Source organism: Carcharodon carcharias, chromosome 16, assembly GCF_017639515.1.
Source record: "Carcharodon carcharias isolate sCarCar2 chromosome 16, sCarCar2.pri, whole genome shotgun sequence".
Lineage (NCBI taxonomy): Eukaryota > Metazoa > Chordata > Chondrichthyes > Lamniformes > Lamnidae > Carcharodon > Carcharodon carcharias.
The window spans coordinates 122,761,444-122,778,801 of record NC_054482.1 but is presented as its reverse complement, the minus strand read 5'-3'; the positions used below and the strand labels follow the sequence as shown (position 1 = coordinate 122,778,801).

Below are 17,358 nucleotides of genomic sequence, written 5' to 3'. Positions count from 1 at the left end.
ATTGTCAATTAAAGCCCAGTTTATTTTGTAGATTTATAGAAGGAAGCCATTCAGCCCATCCCATTTTCCTCCTAAACTTGCTTAGAGGCCTCTTCACAATTAACAGGGGCACATTCGGTGTTTTCAGTAAATGTTGACATTGGCCCCTATATTTTACAGAAACATCGAAAGATTTATGGTATAGAAAGAGGCCATTTGGCCTTGCTGGCCAAGTAAAAGCTACCCAGTCTGCTGCCATCTTCCGTAGCCCTGCACACAGCTTCTGTGTGTATCCATTGCTGTTTAAAATGTGATAAGGGTTTCTGCCTCCACCAGCCTTTAAGGCTGTGAGTTCCAGACCCTTTGGGTGAAAATATTCCTCTTGAACTCCTGTTGAGTACTTCCACCAATTATTTTAAATTGATGCCTTCTGGTTATTAATCTCTCTGTGTAAGCTATACAGAGATTGTTGGTGTAAATTTTCTTCCATCCAAACACAGTCTGCTAACACAAGAGCAACATATCATGGATGGTGGATGGTTTCCATGAGGCACTGTGGGCCATCAGGAGCAGCAGAATTGTACTGAGCAAAACCTGTAACCTCATGGCCCAGCATATCACTCACTCTATCATTACCTTCAAGCCAAGGGACGAACTCTGGTTCAAGGATGAGTGCAGGCGAGCCTGCCAGCAGCAGCATCCCAAATGCTGTTACCGAAAATATGGTCCCAACCTGGTGAAGCTATGCTACAGGAGTACATGCATGCATACTAAACAGCAGAAGCAGCAATCAACAGATCGGATCAAAGCTCTGCAATCCTTCCACATCTAGTTGTGAAAAGTGGTGGACGATTAAACAACTAAAGGGATGAGGAGGAAGCTCCACAAATATTCCTATCCTCAATGATGGCTGGGCTCATCATGACAGTGCACAAAACAAACCTGTAGCATTGACAACCATTTTCACCAGAAGTGCCGAGCGGATGCTCCATCTCAACCTCCTCCTGAGATCCAACAAATCACAGCTGCCAGCCTTCAGTCAGTTTGATTCACTCCACATTATATCAAGAAATAATTGATTGTACTGCAGCAACTTCTGTGTTTTTACCTACAAGGCTCCCTCGTGCCATTTTACCTTTTGAAAACTTATATACATAACATCCACTGCAATATTTAGCATTATTTCCTACATAAAGTTTATGGAATTTGCTTTTATAAATGACAGCCTGATTGCTGTTATAATGAACTCATATCTATCAAGGTGGGTATTCACTTTGTGACATGTTTTAGGCTCTATAAACTTTTCTGTTGTACATTAGCTTGACTTGTTGCTAGTTATCTGGTGTCTCCCTTTTTTGCTTTATGATTATTCAAGTGAATAGAGTGTCACCTGCCAGTATATTATGAACTTTCAGTCAATACTTCTAAAAACTGGACAGACTATTAAAATAGCTGCTGCTATTTTGCTATGCTGTGTGACCATTGGCATTTGAGCTTCAGACAGTCCTATGACTCAATTGAATATGGACATTCACAGCCATCTAGGGAATTCACACATCCCTTTGTTTAAGGATAGATCAACAAAACAGCACTATAGAACTCGCACCAACCTGATCCTCTGATTCACTCTGGATAAAAGAGAACATTGAAGCTCAAAGTATGTAAGATGGTTGTATTTGAATCATATCAACCTTCTTTTGTATCATGGTAGTTTGTTTCCCTCATCCAAACTAGATTAGATGAATCTCAAGGTATAAAAAAACAACACAGGATGATAAGAATCAATACAGCCACACCACCCTTTGTTTGGAGGAAGGACTTTGAACTTGTGGAAGTCAAATTGTTGCCGGTAACTGGTCACTGGTAACAGTTATTGGCTTAGTACACAGAGGAGAAGAGTCAATTCTCTCTTAACTCTGAATTTGCTTTATTCACTTCGTTAGATCATCTACATATAGCTTATATGTCTGGTTAAATATAGACATGCAGTTTACAGCAGGTTATACAGTTTATACCCAAAACTAGGATCTAAACACACACCCACTAGGTTTCTCTGACATTCCCTGAGTGGCCACAGAATATAAAAGCTAATACCCGAAAAGGAGAGCTGACACTGGACAGGTGTTCCATTCTCTCTCTCTTGCGTCTCTACGTTGCTGACGTAGGTTCTTCTGCTTCTGCGTTGGTTGGTCTCTGGAGTCTTGCTGCCCCACGCCCAAACTCCTTTCATTCTTATACTGAATCGTATCTCTTCAAGCTGTGCTGTCTCTCTCCCGTTGGTTTAGGCCTGCTTGCCTGATCTGTGGCATATTCTCATTGGCTCTGTTCCAAGACTTGCAGTATCACCTCGTTCCTCCTTTTCTAAATAAGGACTCATCACATTTCCTTTGTCTTCAAGACATTCAGCTTTTTCAAAACCTGTTTTAGCCAGCTGAGACCAGTGACTGGAGCTCAGGTTTCAAAAGTTGCTCAGGCCACTAACTGAGATCAGGTTACTTCAGGTCAAAAGTTGCTTTTGCCTGTATCAGCAGTTGAGCTGCAGCCCCTTGCCAAGAAAATGATGAGGGAATCATTTTGTTGTCTGCTTTTAAAACCAGCAAGAAGCTGTTTGCAGACAGAGTTCCACTAAAAGCCAGTGAACGATCTACAAACCATCAAGCGTCCAAGGTAATCAACAGCAATAGCTCGTAAGTGGGGAATCCCAAGAGAAAGGCTCCCCCAGCTAGTTCCAACTTTGAGTTCACCTGAGAATCAACCTCCTAGAAATTCAACTATAAGAAACCTCACAGCCTTCACAAGACTTTCACTTCAACTTAATTGACTTCATCTAAGAAACCACAGGCCTGCCATGAAAGAGACTGAGATAATTAGAAAATGTGACAATATATTATCTTCATCTGTATCTAATCGTTGTGTATCACAGTATCTTGACAGTGCATAAGGAGGCCATTTGGCCCATCAAGTCTACACTGGCTCTCTGAAAGAGTATTCTACCTAGTCCCAATCCCCTACGTTATCCCTGTAACCTTGCACATTCTCCCTTTTCAGAATGCAATCCAATTCCCTTTTGAATACCTTGATCGAACCTGCCTCCACCATCCTTAGAACCATAGAAAAGTTATAGCACAGAAGGAGGCCAATCGTCCCAACTTGTCCATGCCAGCCCAAGGACACCCAGGTGCCCTTTCTAATCCCACCTTCCTGCACCCGGCCCATAGCCCTGCAGCTTACAGCACTTTAGGTACAGATCCAGGTACTTTTTAAAAGAGTTTAAAGTTTCTGCCTCTACCACCAACTTGGGCAGCAAATTCCAGACACCCACTACCCTCTGCGTAAAAAAGTTCTTCCTCATGTACCCCCTACACCTTCTGCCACTTATCTTGAATCTATGTCCCCTGGTTCTAGAATTCTCCACCAAGGGAAACAATTTTATCCTGTCCACTCTATCTATTCCCCTCATAATTTTGTGCACTTCAATCAAGTCACTTTTCAGCCTTCTTAGTTCTAAGGAAAATCACCCCAACCTATCCAATCTCTCCTCATAGCTTTTCTAATCCTAGCAACATTCTTGTAAACCTCCTCTGCACTCTCTCCAGAGCTATTACATCCTTCCTGTAATGTGACCAGAACTGCACACAATACTCCAGTTGTGGCCTCACCAGTGTTTTATACAATTCCAACATTATATCCTTACTTTTATATTCTATACCTCTGCCAGTGAAGGAGATCATTCCATATGCCTTCTTTACAACCTTGTCTACTTGAACTGCTGCCTTCAGGGACCTGTGTACTTGTACGCCAAGACCTCTCACTTCATCTACCCCTCTTAGTGTATTCCCATTTATTTTGTAATCCCTGTAACTGTTTGACCTCCCTAAATGTATGACCTCACACTTCTCTATGTTAAAATCCACCTGCCACTTTACCGCCCACTCCACTAACCCATCTATATTGTTTTGGAGATTATGGCTATTCTCTACACTATCCACTACTCGACCAATCTTTGTGTCATCTGCAAATTTCCCAATCGTGTCCCCCACATTCATGTCCAAATCGTTAATATATAACACAAACAGCAAGGGTCCCAACACTGAGCCCTGTGGAACACCACTTGAGACAACTTTCCATTCGCAAGGGTATCCATCGACGATTATCCTTTGTTTCCTGTTACAAAGCCAACCTTTTATCCAGTTTGCCACATTACCGTGAATCCCATGGGCTTTTACTTTCCTGACCAGTCTGCCATGCGGGACCTTGACAAATGCCTTGCTAAAATCCATGTACACAACATCCACTGCACTACCTTCATCAACCCTTCTTGTCACTTCCTCAAAGAATTCAATCAAATTTGTGAGACAAGACTTTCCTTTAAGAAATCCATGCTGACCATCCCTGACTAGTCCATGCCTTTCCACATGACAGTTAATCCTATCTCTCAGGATTGATTCTACTAATTTGCTCACCACCGATGTAAGACTAACTGGCCTATAATTGTTTGGCATTTCCTTTGATCCCTTTTAAAACAATGGAACTATGTTTGCATTTCTCCAGTTCTCCGGTACCTCCCTGTATCTAGTGAAGATTGGAAAATCATCCTCAGAGCATCTGCTATCTCCTCCCTAACTTCCTTCAGCAGCCTCGGAAACAATCCATCTGGCCCTGGTGACTTATCAACTTTCAAGGATTTCGACCCTTCAAGTAGTTCCTCTCTCTTTATGACTATCCCGTCCAATATCTCGCAGTGTTCCTCCTGGACTACTATATCTACATCCTCCCTTTCCTTTGTAAACATGGAGACAAAATATTCATTCAAAACCCTTCCCACAGCTTCTGCATCTACACACAAGTTTCCATCTTCATCTGATAGGTCCCACTTTTTCCTTATTTAACCTTTTAGCATTAATATATTGGTAAAATATGTTTGGGTTATCTTTAACTTTACTTGCTAATCTTTTTTAATGCCCTCTCTTTGATTTCCTTATTTCGTTTTTTACTTTGTCCCTGCACTTCCTATATTCGTCTAGGCTATCTGCAGTGCTTAGTTCTTTGTGCCTATCGTACACTTTCTTTTTCTGTCTGATCTTCCCCTGTATTCCTCTAGACAACCAGGGGAGTCTAGATTTGGCAGCACCACTCTTATTTTTGTAGGGGACATGTCTACTTTGTACAATTAGGATCTTGCTTTTTAGTGCTCCCCACTGGTTTCCCACTGTTTTATCCTCCAGCAGTGCTGTCCAGTCCACCTCAGCCAAGTCCCTTCTCATTTCTGCAAAACTTGCCTTCCCCCAGTTCACGACTTTTACTCCTGCCTTATCTCTGTACTTTTCCATGGTAATGCTAAACCTAACTGAATTGTGATCACTGTCCCCGATATGGTCACCAACTGTCACTTCACCCACTTTGCCCTTCTTTGTTCCCCAAGACTGCCCCTTCTTTATTTCTAAGCTCAATCCATAAAGCCTCGTTTGTTGACACATTTAGTATATCATCCCTTCTCACATCTGGAATTGATTCTTTTACCATTAGTGCTACAGCGCCCCCCCTCCTTTTTTATCTCCTACTCTATCGTGTCTGAAGACCAGGGATATTAAGCTGCCAGTTTTGTCCCTCCTTTAGCCAGGTCTCTGTTATAGCAATGACATTCTGCTGCCATGTGTCTACCTGAGCCCTTAACTCATCTACCTTGTTTGTAATACTCCTTGCATTGAAGTATAAACAGTTTCACCCCATCAATTTCCCTTGCTGGACACTTTTTAAACTTTGCTTCTCCTGTAACTCCATGTCTATCACAACATCCCTAGCTAGTGTTCTACCTCCATTTTTCTGATCTGAACCTGACCTGTCTGATCCTTTTCCTGGAATCCCATCCCCCTGCCACACTAGTTTAAATACTCCCCAATAGAACTAGCAAAAGCCCCCGCAAGGACACTGGTCTCAGCTCTGCCTGGGTGCAGCCCGTCTGGTTTGTACAGGTCCCACCTTCCCTAGAACCGGTCCCAGTGTCTCAAGAATCTGAATCCCTCCCAGCTACACCATCTCTCCAGCCACATGTTCATTTGGTCTATCCTCTTATTCCTGCTCTCGCTAGCACATGGAACTGGGAGTAATCCTGAGATTACTGCATTTGAGGTCCTGCATTTTAATTTATCTCCTAACTCCCTGTACTGAGCTTGCAGGTCCTCATCCCTTAGTTTACCTATGTCGTTGGTACCAATGTGTGTCACGACCACTGGCTGCTTACCTTCCCTCCCCAGAATGTCCTGCAGCCACTCCATGACATCTTGGACCCTGGCACCAGGGAGGCAACATACCATCCTTGATTCACGTTTGCGGCCACAGAAGCATCTGTCTGTGCCCCTAATTATTGAATTCCCTATCACTATGGCCCCGCCACTTGTTTTCCTCCCACCCCGCTGAGCAGCAGAGCCACCCATGGTGCTGTGAACTTGGCTGTTACTGCTTTCCCCTGAGAGGCCATCCCCCCAACAATTTTCAAAGCAGTATATCTGTTAGAGAGGGGGATGACCACAGGGGAGTCCTGCACTACCTTCCTGAGTCTTTTACTGTTCTTGATGGTCACCCATTCCCTTTCTGCCTGTGTAATCTTCACCTGCGGTGTGCCCACCTCGCTAAACATGCTATGCATGACTTGCTCAGCATCGCAGATGCTCCACAATGAGTCCACCCGCAGCTCCAGCTCCGAAATCCGGTTAGCTAAAAGCTGCATTTGGACACACCTTCTGCACACATGGTCAACAGGAAGCATCCCTCATTTCCCACATCCTGCAGGAGAAGCATATCATGGGTCTGAGATCTCCTGTCGTGATGTCCCTCTCAATTTAGCTAGTTACTCCCTTAAAACAAAATATGCTAGCTCAGGGCCTTATTTATGCTAGCTAGGAACTTTGTTTCTTGACTAATTATACTTTTACAGTACTACTCTATACTTTTGCTTTTTAGCTTCTACCTCAGTATTAAGCAATGGAAGTTTGTTCCAGACTCCAACCACCTTCTGAGTGAAAAAAAATTCCTCACCAAATTTATTCCTTTTGCCAACAATTTTGAATCTGTGCCGTCTAGTTCTTGATGTTCGCTTGAGTGGGAACAGTTTCTCAGTATTTACCCTGTCCATACACCTCAGGATCTTTAATACCTCTATCAGCTGCTTTTTCTCCAAGGAAAAGAGCTCCAACCTTTCTAATCTATCCTCATAGCTACAGTTCTTCATTGCAGGAATCATGTGTGTAAAAGTGTGAGTGAGATGAATGAGTGAAACTTTGCATTAAATTTGTGTGTGTGTGTGATAATAAATAATCTTTATTTTTAAACTACAGAAAGCTTGCTTCTGGAATTATTTAGTTGGGGCACTAACTCTGAGGGTAAGAAAACATTTACCTCTTACATTCAAACATACTGATCATGGGCAGGAAAAGGAAACACACAAACTCTGTCCGTGACAGAAGCCGTGCCTATTTTTGGCTATTTGACTCTCAAAAGAGTTTATGACTAAGACTGATCCACAATGCATCTGTGTTTTCAAACAGAATTCCTAAGGTGTGATTGAAGAGTGGAAGCTGTTTCTTCATTTCTTGCTTTGACGTATCATAGATGCAGCACAGAAGGAGACCATTCAGCCCTTGTGGTGGCTATGCAATTAATCTCACTCCCCTGCTCTTTCCTGAATGCTGCCTTGGCTAACCTGAGCTGATTTAATGGAATTAGGTTTGAACTTTTCAGCTTCTAGGCTATATGACTGAATTCTGTTTCCAAATGTTTTCATTTAGAGATTCTCTGCACGTAGGATGGGATCTGTATTTTAGCTACTAACCTGTGTAAGAACTGAGGCGCTTGGAATGATAAAGCCCTTTAGAGGATGCCCACCTTTTTATTAATGAGGTCCATGAGATTGGTCCATTTTCAGATCTGTTATAGTTTTTATGCCGGTCCCTGTTTTCACTGATACTTTGCTGTCCAGAAGCAAGTATTCAGGAAGTGAGTAACAGCTGTTCCTTTGAAACCATTGAAAGGTGGGCAAGCGGCAAGAAGATGCAAACCTTATATCCCTCTTCCAGTGTGTAACAATTGAGAGAGACATATATAGACAGGTCCTGGGGCAAATTCAGATATAACAACCTATATTTATATTGCATCTGTAACAACTTCTTGCATTCATATAGTACCTCTAATGTAGCAAAATAACTATGACAGGAGAACTAGTGTTGTCTTTTTAGGGTATTTGGGTGAAATGATTGATCTAACAGTTTGCTTGTTTCGTAAAATTCCAGTTATGGGAAGTTAATGTATAAACTGGTTATTTATTTTCAGGTAGCAGATTTGGGATGTGCTGAATGCACACTGCTGTCACGCTTAAAATTCTGCAGCTGCATTGAAGTTCTTATTGGAGTGGATACAGACTTGGAACTGCTGAAGGAAAAAATGTAATGTCTTTTTGATAAATGCTGATCTAAAGTTTCCAACAACAGAGAGCTAGTACAGACATAATGGGCTAAATGGCCTCCTTTTGCACTGTAACAATCCTGTGATTCTATGATACGATAGTTATTCTGTTAATTACCTTTGACCTATTTGGAAAATGATTTATATAACTTCTTAAAATTGAACTGTGCAAGTTATTTAAAGGGGTGGATGTTTTAATTTTAGTGAATGATTTATTCAGTAAGCAACTTTGTAGGTAGTGGTAAGTAATGAGTATTGTGTCAGAATGATGAAAAGGACCTCGCTCTGACCCAACCACCTTCATATATATTAATTTATTATTTGAATATTTCAGATAGGTAACTGTTACGATTGTGAGATTTATAAGATTATTATGCTTTAGGATGTATCTTTTGGTTCTTAAGATTACTATATTTTGGGACTGTAGCTTTAAATATAGGGTAATGACAGGTCTCATGTGACCTGTGCTGCAGGTTGCCAGATGATAAGTCTGGAAGGTTTAATTGTTAGAGATCAGAGGAAACTCAGATTGTTTATTGAGAGGGAAATGCAAGGTATTTATGCTTAGAGACAGTAACAGCAGTTTCTAAGTCTACAATGAGCAGTCCCCGTGTCTCCCAAAGCCCCAGAAAGGTGTTATAGGTATCAAGTTGTAAACAGTTATACTGTAAACTATCCATTTACTTCTAAGATGAAAGGAAGTTGGGATCAAGGATTAGCATTCCTACTTAGATACAAAGCTAATTTGTTTCCCATTGCCAAGGGGCAGAGAGTAGAGGAAGCCATTTTGGGCTCAAGTTTCCCTATAAACCTAGAAATATCACAGACAGCAGTTGCCGTTTTTGTCTTGTGGGGTCTGCAGCCAGCTGAGAGGTGAAAAGAGCAAAAGGTAGAAGCAGCCAGGTTAAGCAGAGAAAATGGCGACTTTATTGTTCACAATACAGAATGTGGGTGGGAGCTCACATTCAAGATTGAAGACCAAGTTTGTAAGAAGTGGAAGGAAGATGGATGATTTGCCCAATTTGGAGCTCAAGGAAGAAATCTGCAGTGTAACTCTCACAGTGAGAGAGAGTCCTGAGGTTAGAAGCTAGCTGTTTGGGAAAGTAAAAAGGAAGTGACCTATTGGAAGGTGGGAGCACTAGTGAACTGTTTGCGATAAGAACTGTAATTCCATGAAGAGTGTGAATGTGTGATAAGTAACAAGGAACAGTTTATTTCCATAGTTTAAAGTACAAGTTGCCTGTAAAGAAAATAGTGGTTAGTCAATAGATTTTTAGTCATTTGTTACAGTAGAAGTTTGAAAATGTGAAGCCTTAATATGTCATTCTTTCAGCTGTTAACCACAAGTTCAAATTTATCTTGAAAAGTTATTGGTGTCTACAGAGATCATAACAACAGTTGCTTTAGGGTCCAGACTTCCTGCTGAGAGTACTTTAGGGAAGCCTACTTCCCTTAGCTCCTAAATTCCTTTACATTTCCTTCAGATTTTTACACTGGTGGTGCTGCTCAACATTAATTTTCTTTCTTCATAAGAAATAGGAGCTCTCCTTGAGCCTGCGCTTCCATTCAGCAGGATCATGGCTGATCTACTTCAACTCCACTTTCCCTCACTGTCCCCATTTTCCCTGATTCACTTAACAGTCCAAGGAATTTCCAATTCTGGGTTGGGGACCCGGCCCCCAGTTCATTGGAGAGCCGGTGCAGACACAATGGACCCAAAGGCCTCCTCCTGTGCTGTTAAAATTTTGTGAATCTGTCATATCCAGGTCCAGACCTTGCATGGCAAATAATTAACACACCCACCCAGATTTTTAAAGGACCGGGCCAATTAATGGCAAGGACAGGGCTTATTGACCAATTAGTTATGGTGGGCAGGCTCCTGATGCTGGAGGGCTGATGGAGACCCTCCAGCACTCAGACATTGGCAGCCCTACTGTCAATGATGTGAACATGGAGAAAGAGAAGTGAAGATAAGTTGGTTTTATTTTTTAAAAAACCACAGGCAGCCTGGCTGTCAAGCTGATGGCTAGTAGCCACAGCTGTGATCCTGCAGCTGTTATGAATCCTGTTGGGATGGGTCTCTCCCATGATTTATTGTGGCCCCTCCCTCCTGAGCCCACCACGTGATCCATGCCAATGTGGGCTGCCCACATCCTCGATTGGTAATTCCATTCAGCTCAGGAGCAGAGGGCCTTAAGAGACTCCGTAATTACCGATAATTGGTCTTAATTGACTGCCGACTGGGAAGTGGGAACAGCCAACCTGACCCGAGCTGCCTTCATTGAAAATAACTCGTGGTTGGGATAAAAACAAAAATACCTGGAAAAACTCAGCAGGTCTGGCAGCATCTGCAGAGAGGAACACAGTTAATGTTTCGAGTCCGAATGACCCTTCAACAGAACAGTTCTGTTGAAGGGTCATTCGGACTCGAAACGTTAACTGTGTTCCTCTCCACAGATGCTGCCAGACCTGCTGAGTTTATCCAGGTATTTTTGTTTTTGTTTTGGATTTCTAGCATCCGCGGTTGGGATAGTAGCAGGAACTGCCACGCAGGCTGGTGATGGCAAATTGCCTCTCATCTTGGCGCTGACTCATTTAAAAATTCCTGGCCTGGTTTCTATTGAGCTCTGTCTTGAATATACATTAAGCATCTACAGCTCTCTGGGGTTAAAAAAAAGATTCATTTGTAATAGCAGAAGAAACTTATTTGTTTAAAAATGGGATGTTATCTTTCACTTTTGCTGCACCAATATTGTTGTGCTCCTGAAACATGAATAACTGCGATTCACCTTGTATTTGTGTACCTGGCAGGTATCGCCTTTCTCCCCTTCCATGCGAGTATCTGCAGCCCAGGGCTTCCATGTTAACAGTGAGGTTGTACCATGGATCAGCAACTGTGAAGGACTCTCGTATGTTGGATTGTGACTTTGTTTCGTGCATTGAATTGTAAGTATTTATTTTGTGAGAAACGGATGTTTTTCAAAGTTTTTTGGGAGAATATTGTGTTATTCTGTGGAAAAGGCTATGTGTATCTGTGAGCGTGTGTGTATGATATGATTAAGCTGGGCTGAGATTAATATGCGACAAGTTGTTTGGGGAGGTTGAAACATGAAAAGGACAGAGGTGTGAGGTTTGAGGTACAAGTAAATAGGTTAGATCTAACACTTGCATTTTTAGATAAGTTGAGAATTTATATGAATATCAAAGGGGAGTCAGAGGTAACAAGAAACATGTGTGCATCTTGCAGGAATTCAATAAGTAAATAGAAGGGAGTGGTATTATATTTTATTGACTCGAAAGCAAAGACAAATAGCATTATGATATAGCAGGTGGTAATTGCCGGACTGACCAAACCCAAAGAAAAACTTGGCCAAGCTATCACAATGATTAGCAATTTGTATTTTTATTATACAAAGGTATGTGCCCTGAAGTCAGAAGTAAAGAGTCCACTGCCAATTTAAGATTTTAAGTATTGAATTAAAACATTTATTAACAAATGAAAAAAAACTTAAACACACCTCAAGCTCTTAAAGTTTTCAATTAAGTCACCTCTTTATCTAAATTGCAGTGGATAACCTCTCCAGCCTTTCCTCATAACTCAACCTGCCCATTCCTGGTATTAGACTAATAAACCTTTTCTGAATTGCTCCTAATGCATTTGCACCTTTCTTTAAATGTGGAGACCAGTACTATACACAATACTCCAGATGTGATCCCATCAATGTCTGTACAACTAAAGCATAACCTCCCTACTTCTATAATCAATTCCCCTCCCAATAAATGAGAGAGACTGTGAGGTTCTTAAGCAAATTGATATAGAGAGTGACAAGGTATTGGAGGTGTTGGCAGGCTTAAAAGTGGACAAATCTCCAGATCTGGATGATTTGTGTCCCAGACTGCTGAGAGAGGCAAGGGAGGAGATCGCAGGGGTTCTGACCCAAATTTTTATTTCCTCTTTGGCCACGGGGGAGGTGCCAAAGGACTGGAGAACAGCTAATGTGGTTCCGCTATTTAAGAAGGGTTGTAGAGATAAGCCATGGAATTACAGGCCAGTGAGTCCCACGTCAGTGGTAAGGAAACTATTGGAGAAAGTTCTGAAGGAGAGTATCTATCTCCACTTGGAGAGGCAAAGTTTGATCAGGAATAGTCAGAATGACTTTGTCAGAGGGAGGTCATGCCTAACAAATTTGATTGAATTTTTTGAGGAGGTGACGAGATGTGTGGATGAGGGTAGAGCAGTTAATGTTGTTTATATGGATTTCAGCAAAGCCTTTGACAAGGTCTCATATGGGAGACTTATAAAGGAGGCAAAGGCACATGGGATACAGGGTAATTTGATAAGGTGGATTCAAAATTGGCTTAGTTGTAGGAGGCAGAGGGTGATGACAGAAGCATGCTTTAGTGACTGGAAGCCAGTGTCCAGTGGCGTATCACAGGGATCTGTGCTGGGTCCCCTATTATTTATCATTTATATAAACGACATAGATAACTATGTGGAGTGTAGGATTAGTAAGTTTGCGGATGACGCAAAGATTGGCTGGGTGGTTAACAGTGAGGTTGAGTGTCTTGGGCTACAGGAAGATATAGACGGGATGGTCAAATGGGCAGATAAGTGGCAGATGTAATTTAACCCTGAAAAGTGTGAGGTGATACACTTTGGAAGGAGTAATTTGACAAGGAAGTATTCATTGAACGGCATGACACTAGGAAGTTCTGAGGAACAAAGGGACCTTGGTGTATGCGTCCATAGATCTCCGAAGGCAGAGGGGCATGTTAGTGGGGTGGTGAAAAAGCCATATGGGACACTTGCCTTTAGCAATTGAGGCATAGATTACAAAAGTAGGGAGGTCATGTTAGAATTGTATAGAATTTTGGTGAGGCCACAGCTGGAGTACTGTGTGCAGTTCTGGTCACCACATTATAGGAAGGATGTGATTGCACTGGACGGGGTGCAGAGGAGATTCACCAGGATGTTGCCTGGGATGAAACATTTAAGTTATGAGGAGAGTTTGGATAGACTTGGGTTGTTTTTGTTGGAGCAGAGAAGACTGAGGGGCGACCTGATCGAGGTGTACAAGATTATGAGGAGCATGGACAGGGTGGATAGGAGGCACTTTTTCCGTTTTTCAAATGGTCAATAGCCAGGGGGCGTAGGTTTACGGTAAGAGGTAGAAGGCTAAAAGGGGAGTTGAGGTGAGAATCTTTCATGCAGAGGGTGCTGGGAGTCTGGAACTCACTGTCTGAAAGGGTGATTGAGTCAGCAACTCTCATAACATTTAAGAAGTATTTAGATATTCACTTGTGTTGCCAAAGCCTTCAGGGCTATGGGCCAAGCGCTGGAAAATGGAATTTGTGCAGTCAGATCTTTGTTGACCAACACGGACATAACATGCTGAATGGCCTCCTTCTGTGCTGTAAACATCTGAGTCTATAAATGTGGCACCCAGAACTGTACACAATACTTCAGCTGAGGTCTAATGAGTGTCATATATAAATTCAGCATAACCTTCCTGCTCTTGTACTCTATGTCTCTATTAATAAAGCCCAGGATACTATATGCTTTATTAACTGCTCTCTCCAACTGTCCTGCCACCTTCAATGACCTATACACATATACATCAGGTCTTTCTGCTCCTGCACCACCTTCAAAATTGTTTTGTATTGTCTATCCATGTTCTTCCTACCAAAATGCATCACCTTACACTTTTTCGTATTGAACTTCACCTGCCACCTATCTGCCCACTCCACCAACTTGTCTATGTCCTTTGAAGTTCTACACTGTCCTCCTTGCAGTTTACAACTCTCCCAAATTTTGTATGATCCAGAAACTTTGATATTGTCCCCTGTACACCATGATCTAGATCATTAATATCTATCAGGAAAATCAAGGGTCCCAATACTGACTCCTGGGGAACTCCACTACAAACCTTCCTCCAGCCCAAAAAATATCCATTGACCATTACTCCCTGCTTCCTATTTATCAGCCAATCTTATATCCACATTGCTACTGTCCCTTTTATTCCATGAGCAATAACTTTTCTCACAAGTTGGTTGTGTGGCACTATGTCAAATGCCTTTTGACCCATATTTTTCCATGTGACTACTAATTCTATCCCGAATAATTGTTTCTAGAATCTTGCCCACCACTGCAGTTAACCTGACTGGTCTGTAATTGCTGGGCTTTTCCTTACAACCTTTTTTGAACAAGGGCCTAATGTTTGCAATTCACCAGTCCTCTGGCACCTCCCCTGAGTCTAGGGAAGACTGAAAGATTATGGCCAGTGCCCCTGCAATTTCCACTCTCACTTCCTTCGATATCCTTGGATGCATCTCATCCGGTCCCGGTGCCTTGTCAACCTCAATACTGACAGTCTATTCAACACTTCCTCCTTATCAATTTTGAACCCTTCTAGTGATAGAGTTTCTTCATCTGTCACTATGGCCTGGGTAGTATCTACCTCCTTGGTAAATATGGATGCAAAGTATTTATTTAATACCTCACCATGGCCCCTTCATCAATGTGTAAATTCTCCCCTCCCTCCCTTTCATTTCCTGATTTACAGCTATTTCCGGGATGCTACATGTGTTCTCTATAGTGAAGACCTAAGCAAAATACCTGTTTAATTCATCCACCATCTGGTTACTTTCCACTATCAGTTCCCCAGACGCACTCTATAGGATCAACGCTCACTTTAACTCTTCTTATTCAGCTATCTATAGGAACTCTCACTATCTGTCTTTATATTATGAACTAGCTTTCCCTCATACCCTAATTTATCCCTCCTTATTAACCTTTTGGAATTTTTTGCTGTTCTTTATAATCTTTCTAATCTTCTGGCCTGCCACCCGTCTGCGTAATTATATGCTTTTTCTTTAAGTTTGCTACAGTCTTTAGCATTTTTAGTTAACCATGGATGGTGGGCCCTCCCCTTGGAATGTTTCTTTCTCAGTGGAATGTACCTAGTGTATTCTGAAATATCCCTTTAAATGTCTTCCACTGAACTTCTATTGACTTATCCCTTAACCTCCTTTGCCAGTTCACTTTAGCTGGCTCTGCTTTCATGCTCTTACAATTGCCCTTCTTTAAGTTTAAAATACTAGTCTTGGATGCACTCGTTTCTCCCTCAAAATGATTGTAAAATTCAATCATATTATGATCCCTGCCACCTAGAGGTGCCTTTAATAGGAGTTTATCAATTAATCTTATTTTGTTGCTCAATACCAGGTCTAGCATAGCCTGCTATCTGGTTGGCTCCAGAACCTGCTGTTCAAAGAAACTATCCCAAAAGCATTTTATGAATTCTTCATCAATGCTACCTTTGCCCATCTGATTTTTCCAGTCTATATGTAGATTTAAATCCCCCAATTTTATTGCTGTACCTTTCTGGCAAGCTTCCATTATCTTTTCTTTTATACTCTGTCCAACTGTGTAGTTAAAATTAGGGGGCCTGTACACCAGTGCCACAAGTGACTTCTTGCCTTTATCATTCCTCATCTCAACCCAAACCGCTTCTACATCCTGGTTTCCTGAAATTAGGTTGTCCCTCCCTAATGTGCTAATAGCATCATTAATTTACAAAGCCTCCCCACCACCTTTTCCTAACTTCCTGTCCTTCCTTAATATCCTGTTCTCTTTAGTGTTCAGGTACCAATCTATGTTATTCTGTAACCATCTCTCTGTAATGCCTCTCAAATCGTACTTATTTATTTCTATTTGCGCGATCAGTTCGTTTTGTTTCGAATGCTACATGCGTTTTGATACAGAGCCTTTAGTTTTGTCCTTTTATTATTTTTGTAGCATCTAGCCTTATTTTACTCTTAGAATTGTACTCTCTGTCCCTTCCTGTCACAGTCTGCATATCATTTCCCATATTAATACCTGTCTCTCTTGTCTTTTCTTTGGTTTACCACATCTTCCCAAATTTGATCCATTGCCCCTACTATTTGGTTTAAAACCCTCTCTATTTCCCTAGTTAGGTGGCTCGCGAGGACACCAGTTCTAGCATGGTTCACATGTAGACCATCCCAATGGTACAGATCCCATTTTCCCCAGTACTGGTGCCAGTGCCCCACAATCCACAACCTACTTCTCCGTGAAGCTTTGAGTCATGCATTCATTTCTCTAATCTTATTTGTCCTATACCAGCTTGCATGTGGCTTAGGTAATAACCCAGAAATTATTATCTTTGAGCTTCCGCTTCTTAATTTGGTGCTTAGCTCGTCATACTAACTATGCAGTGCCTCCTTCCTCATCCTGCCTATGTAGTTGGTGCCTACATGGACCATGACGACTTTATCCTACCCCTCCTACTGCACGTTCCTCTCTATCCCTGAGCAGATGAACCGAGCCCTGGCACTGGCCAGGGAATAAAGCCATCTGGACTCTCGCCCTTTGCTGCAGAGAACAGTGTCAATCCCCCTCACTATATTGGCCCTTAGATCCCTTTTTGCTTCTCCCACTTGGATGGCTTCCTGTACCCACGGGGCCTTGGTCAGTTTGTTCATCTACCCTGCAGCCCATTCTCTCATCCAAACAAACTGAATGAACCTCAGATCTGTTGGATAATTGCAGAGGCTCACACTCCTGCCCTCTGGGTCCCCTTGCCTGCCTCACTCGCAGTTACACCCTCCTGTCCCTGGCCACTGACCAAATCAGAAGACCCTATCCTAAGTGGTATGACTGCCTCCTGGTAAAAAGCATCCAGGATACTTTCCCCCTCCCTGATGTATCGCAGTGTCTGCAGCTCAGGCTCCAGCTCAGTGACTCTGAGCTGAAGTTCTTCGAGCCGTAAACACTTACTGCAGACGTGTTTGCCCTGGATCACAGTGTTATCCAGGAGCCTCCACATGCTGCAGCCTTGACACATCACATGTCCGGACATCCTTAATGTGTTTTAATTACTTAATTATATTAATCACTTC

At 42.2% G+C, this 17,358-nt stretch overlaps 1 protein-coding gene across 2 annotated transcripts in view; it reads left to right on the top strand.

Annotated features, from left to right (window-relative positions):
• henmt1 (HEN methyltransferase 1) overlaps window positions 1-17,358 on the top strand; it is a 112,975-nt gene that overhangs the window by 18,603 nt on the left and 77,014 nt on the right. For both annotated transcript variants that reach the window (XM_041208347.1, XM_041208345.1), the window contains exons 3-4: window positions 8,305-8,417; window positions 11,248-11,382. In XM_041208347.1, coding sequence (XP_041064281.1) covers window positions 8,305-8,417; window positions 11,248-11,382 — 248 coding nt within the window. The remainder of the gene's footprint in view (window positions 1-8,304; window positions 8,418-11,247; window positions 11,383-17,358) is intronic.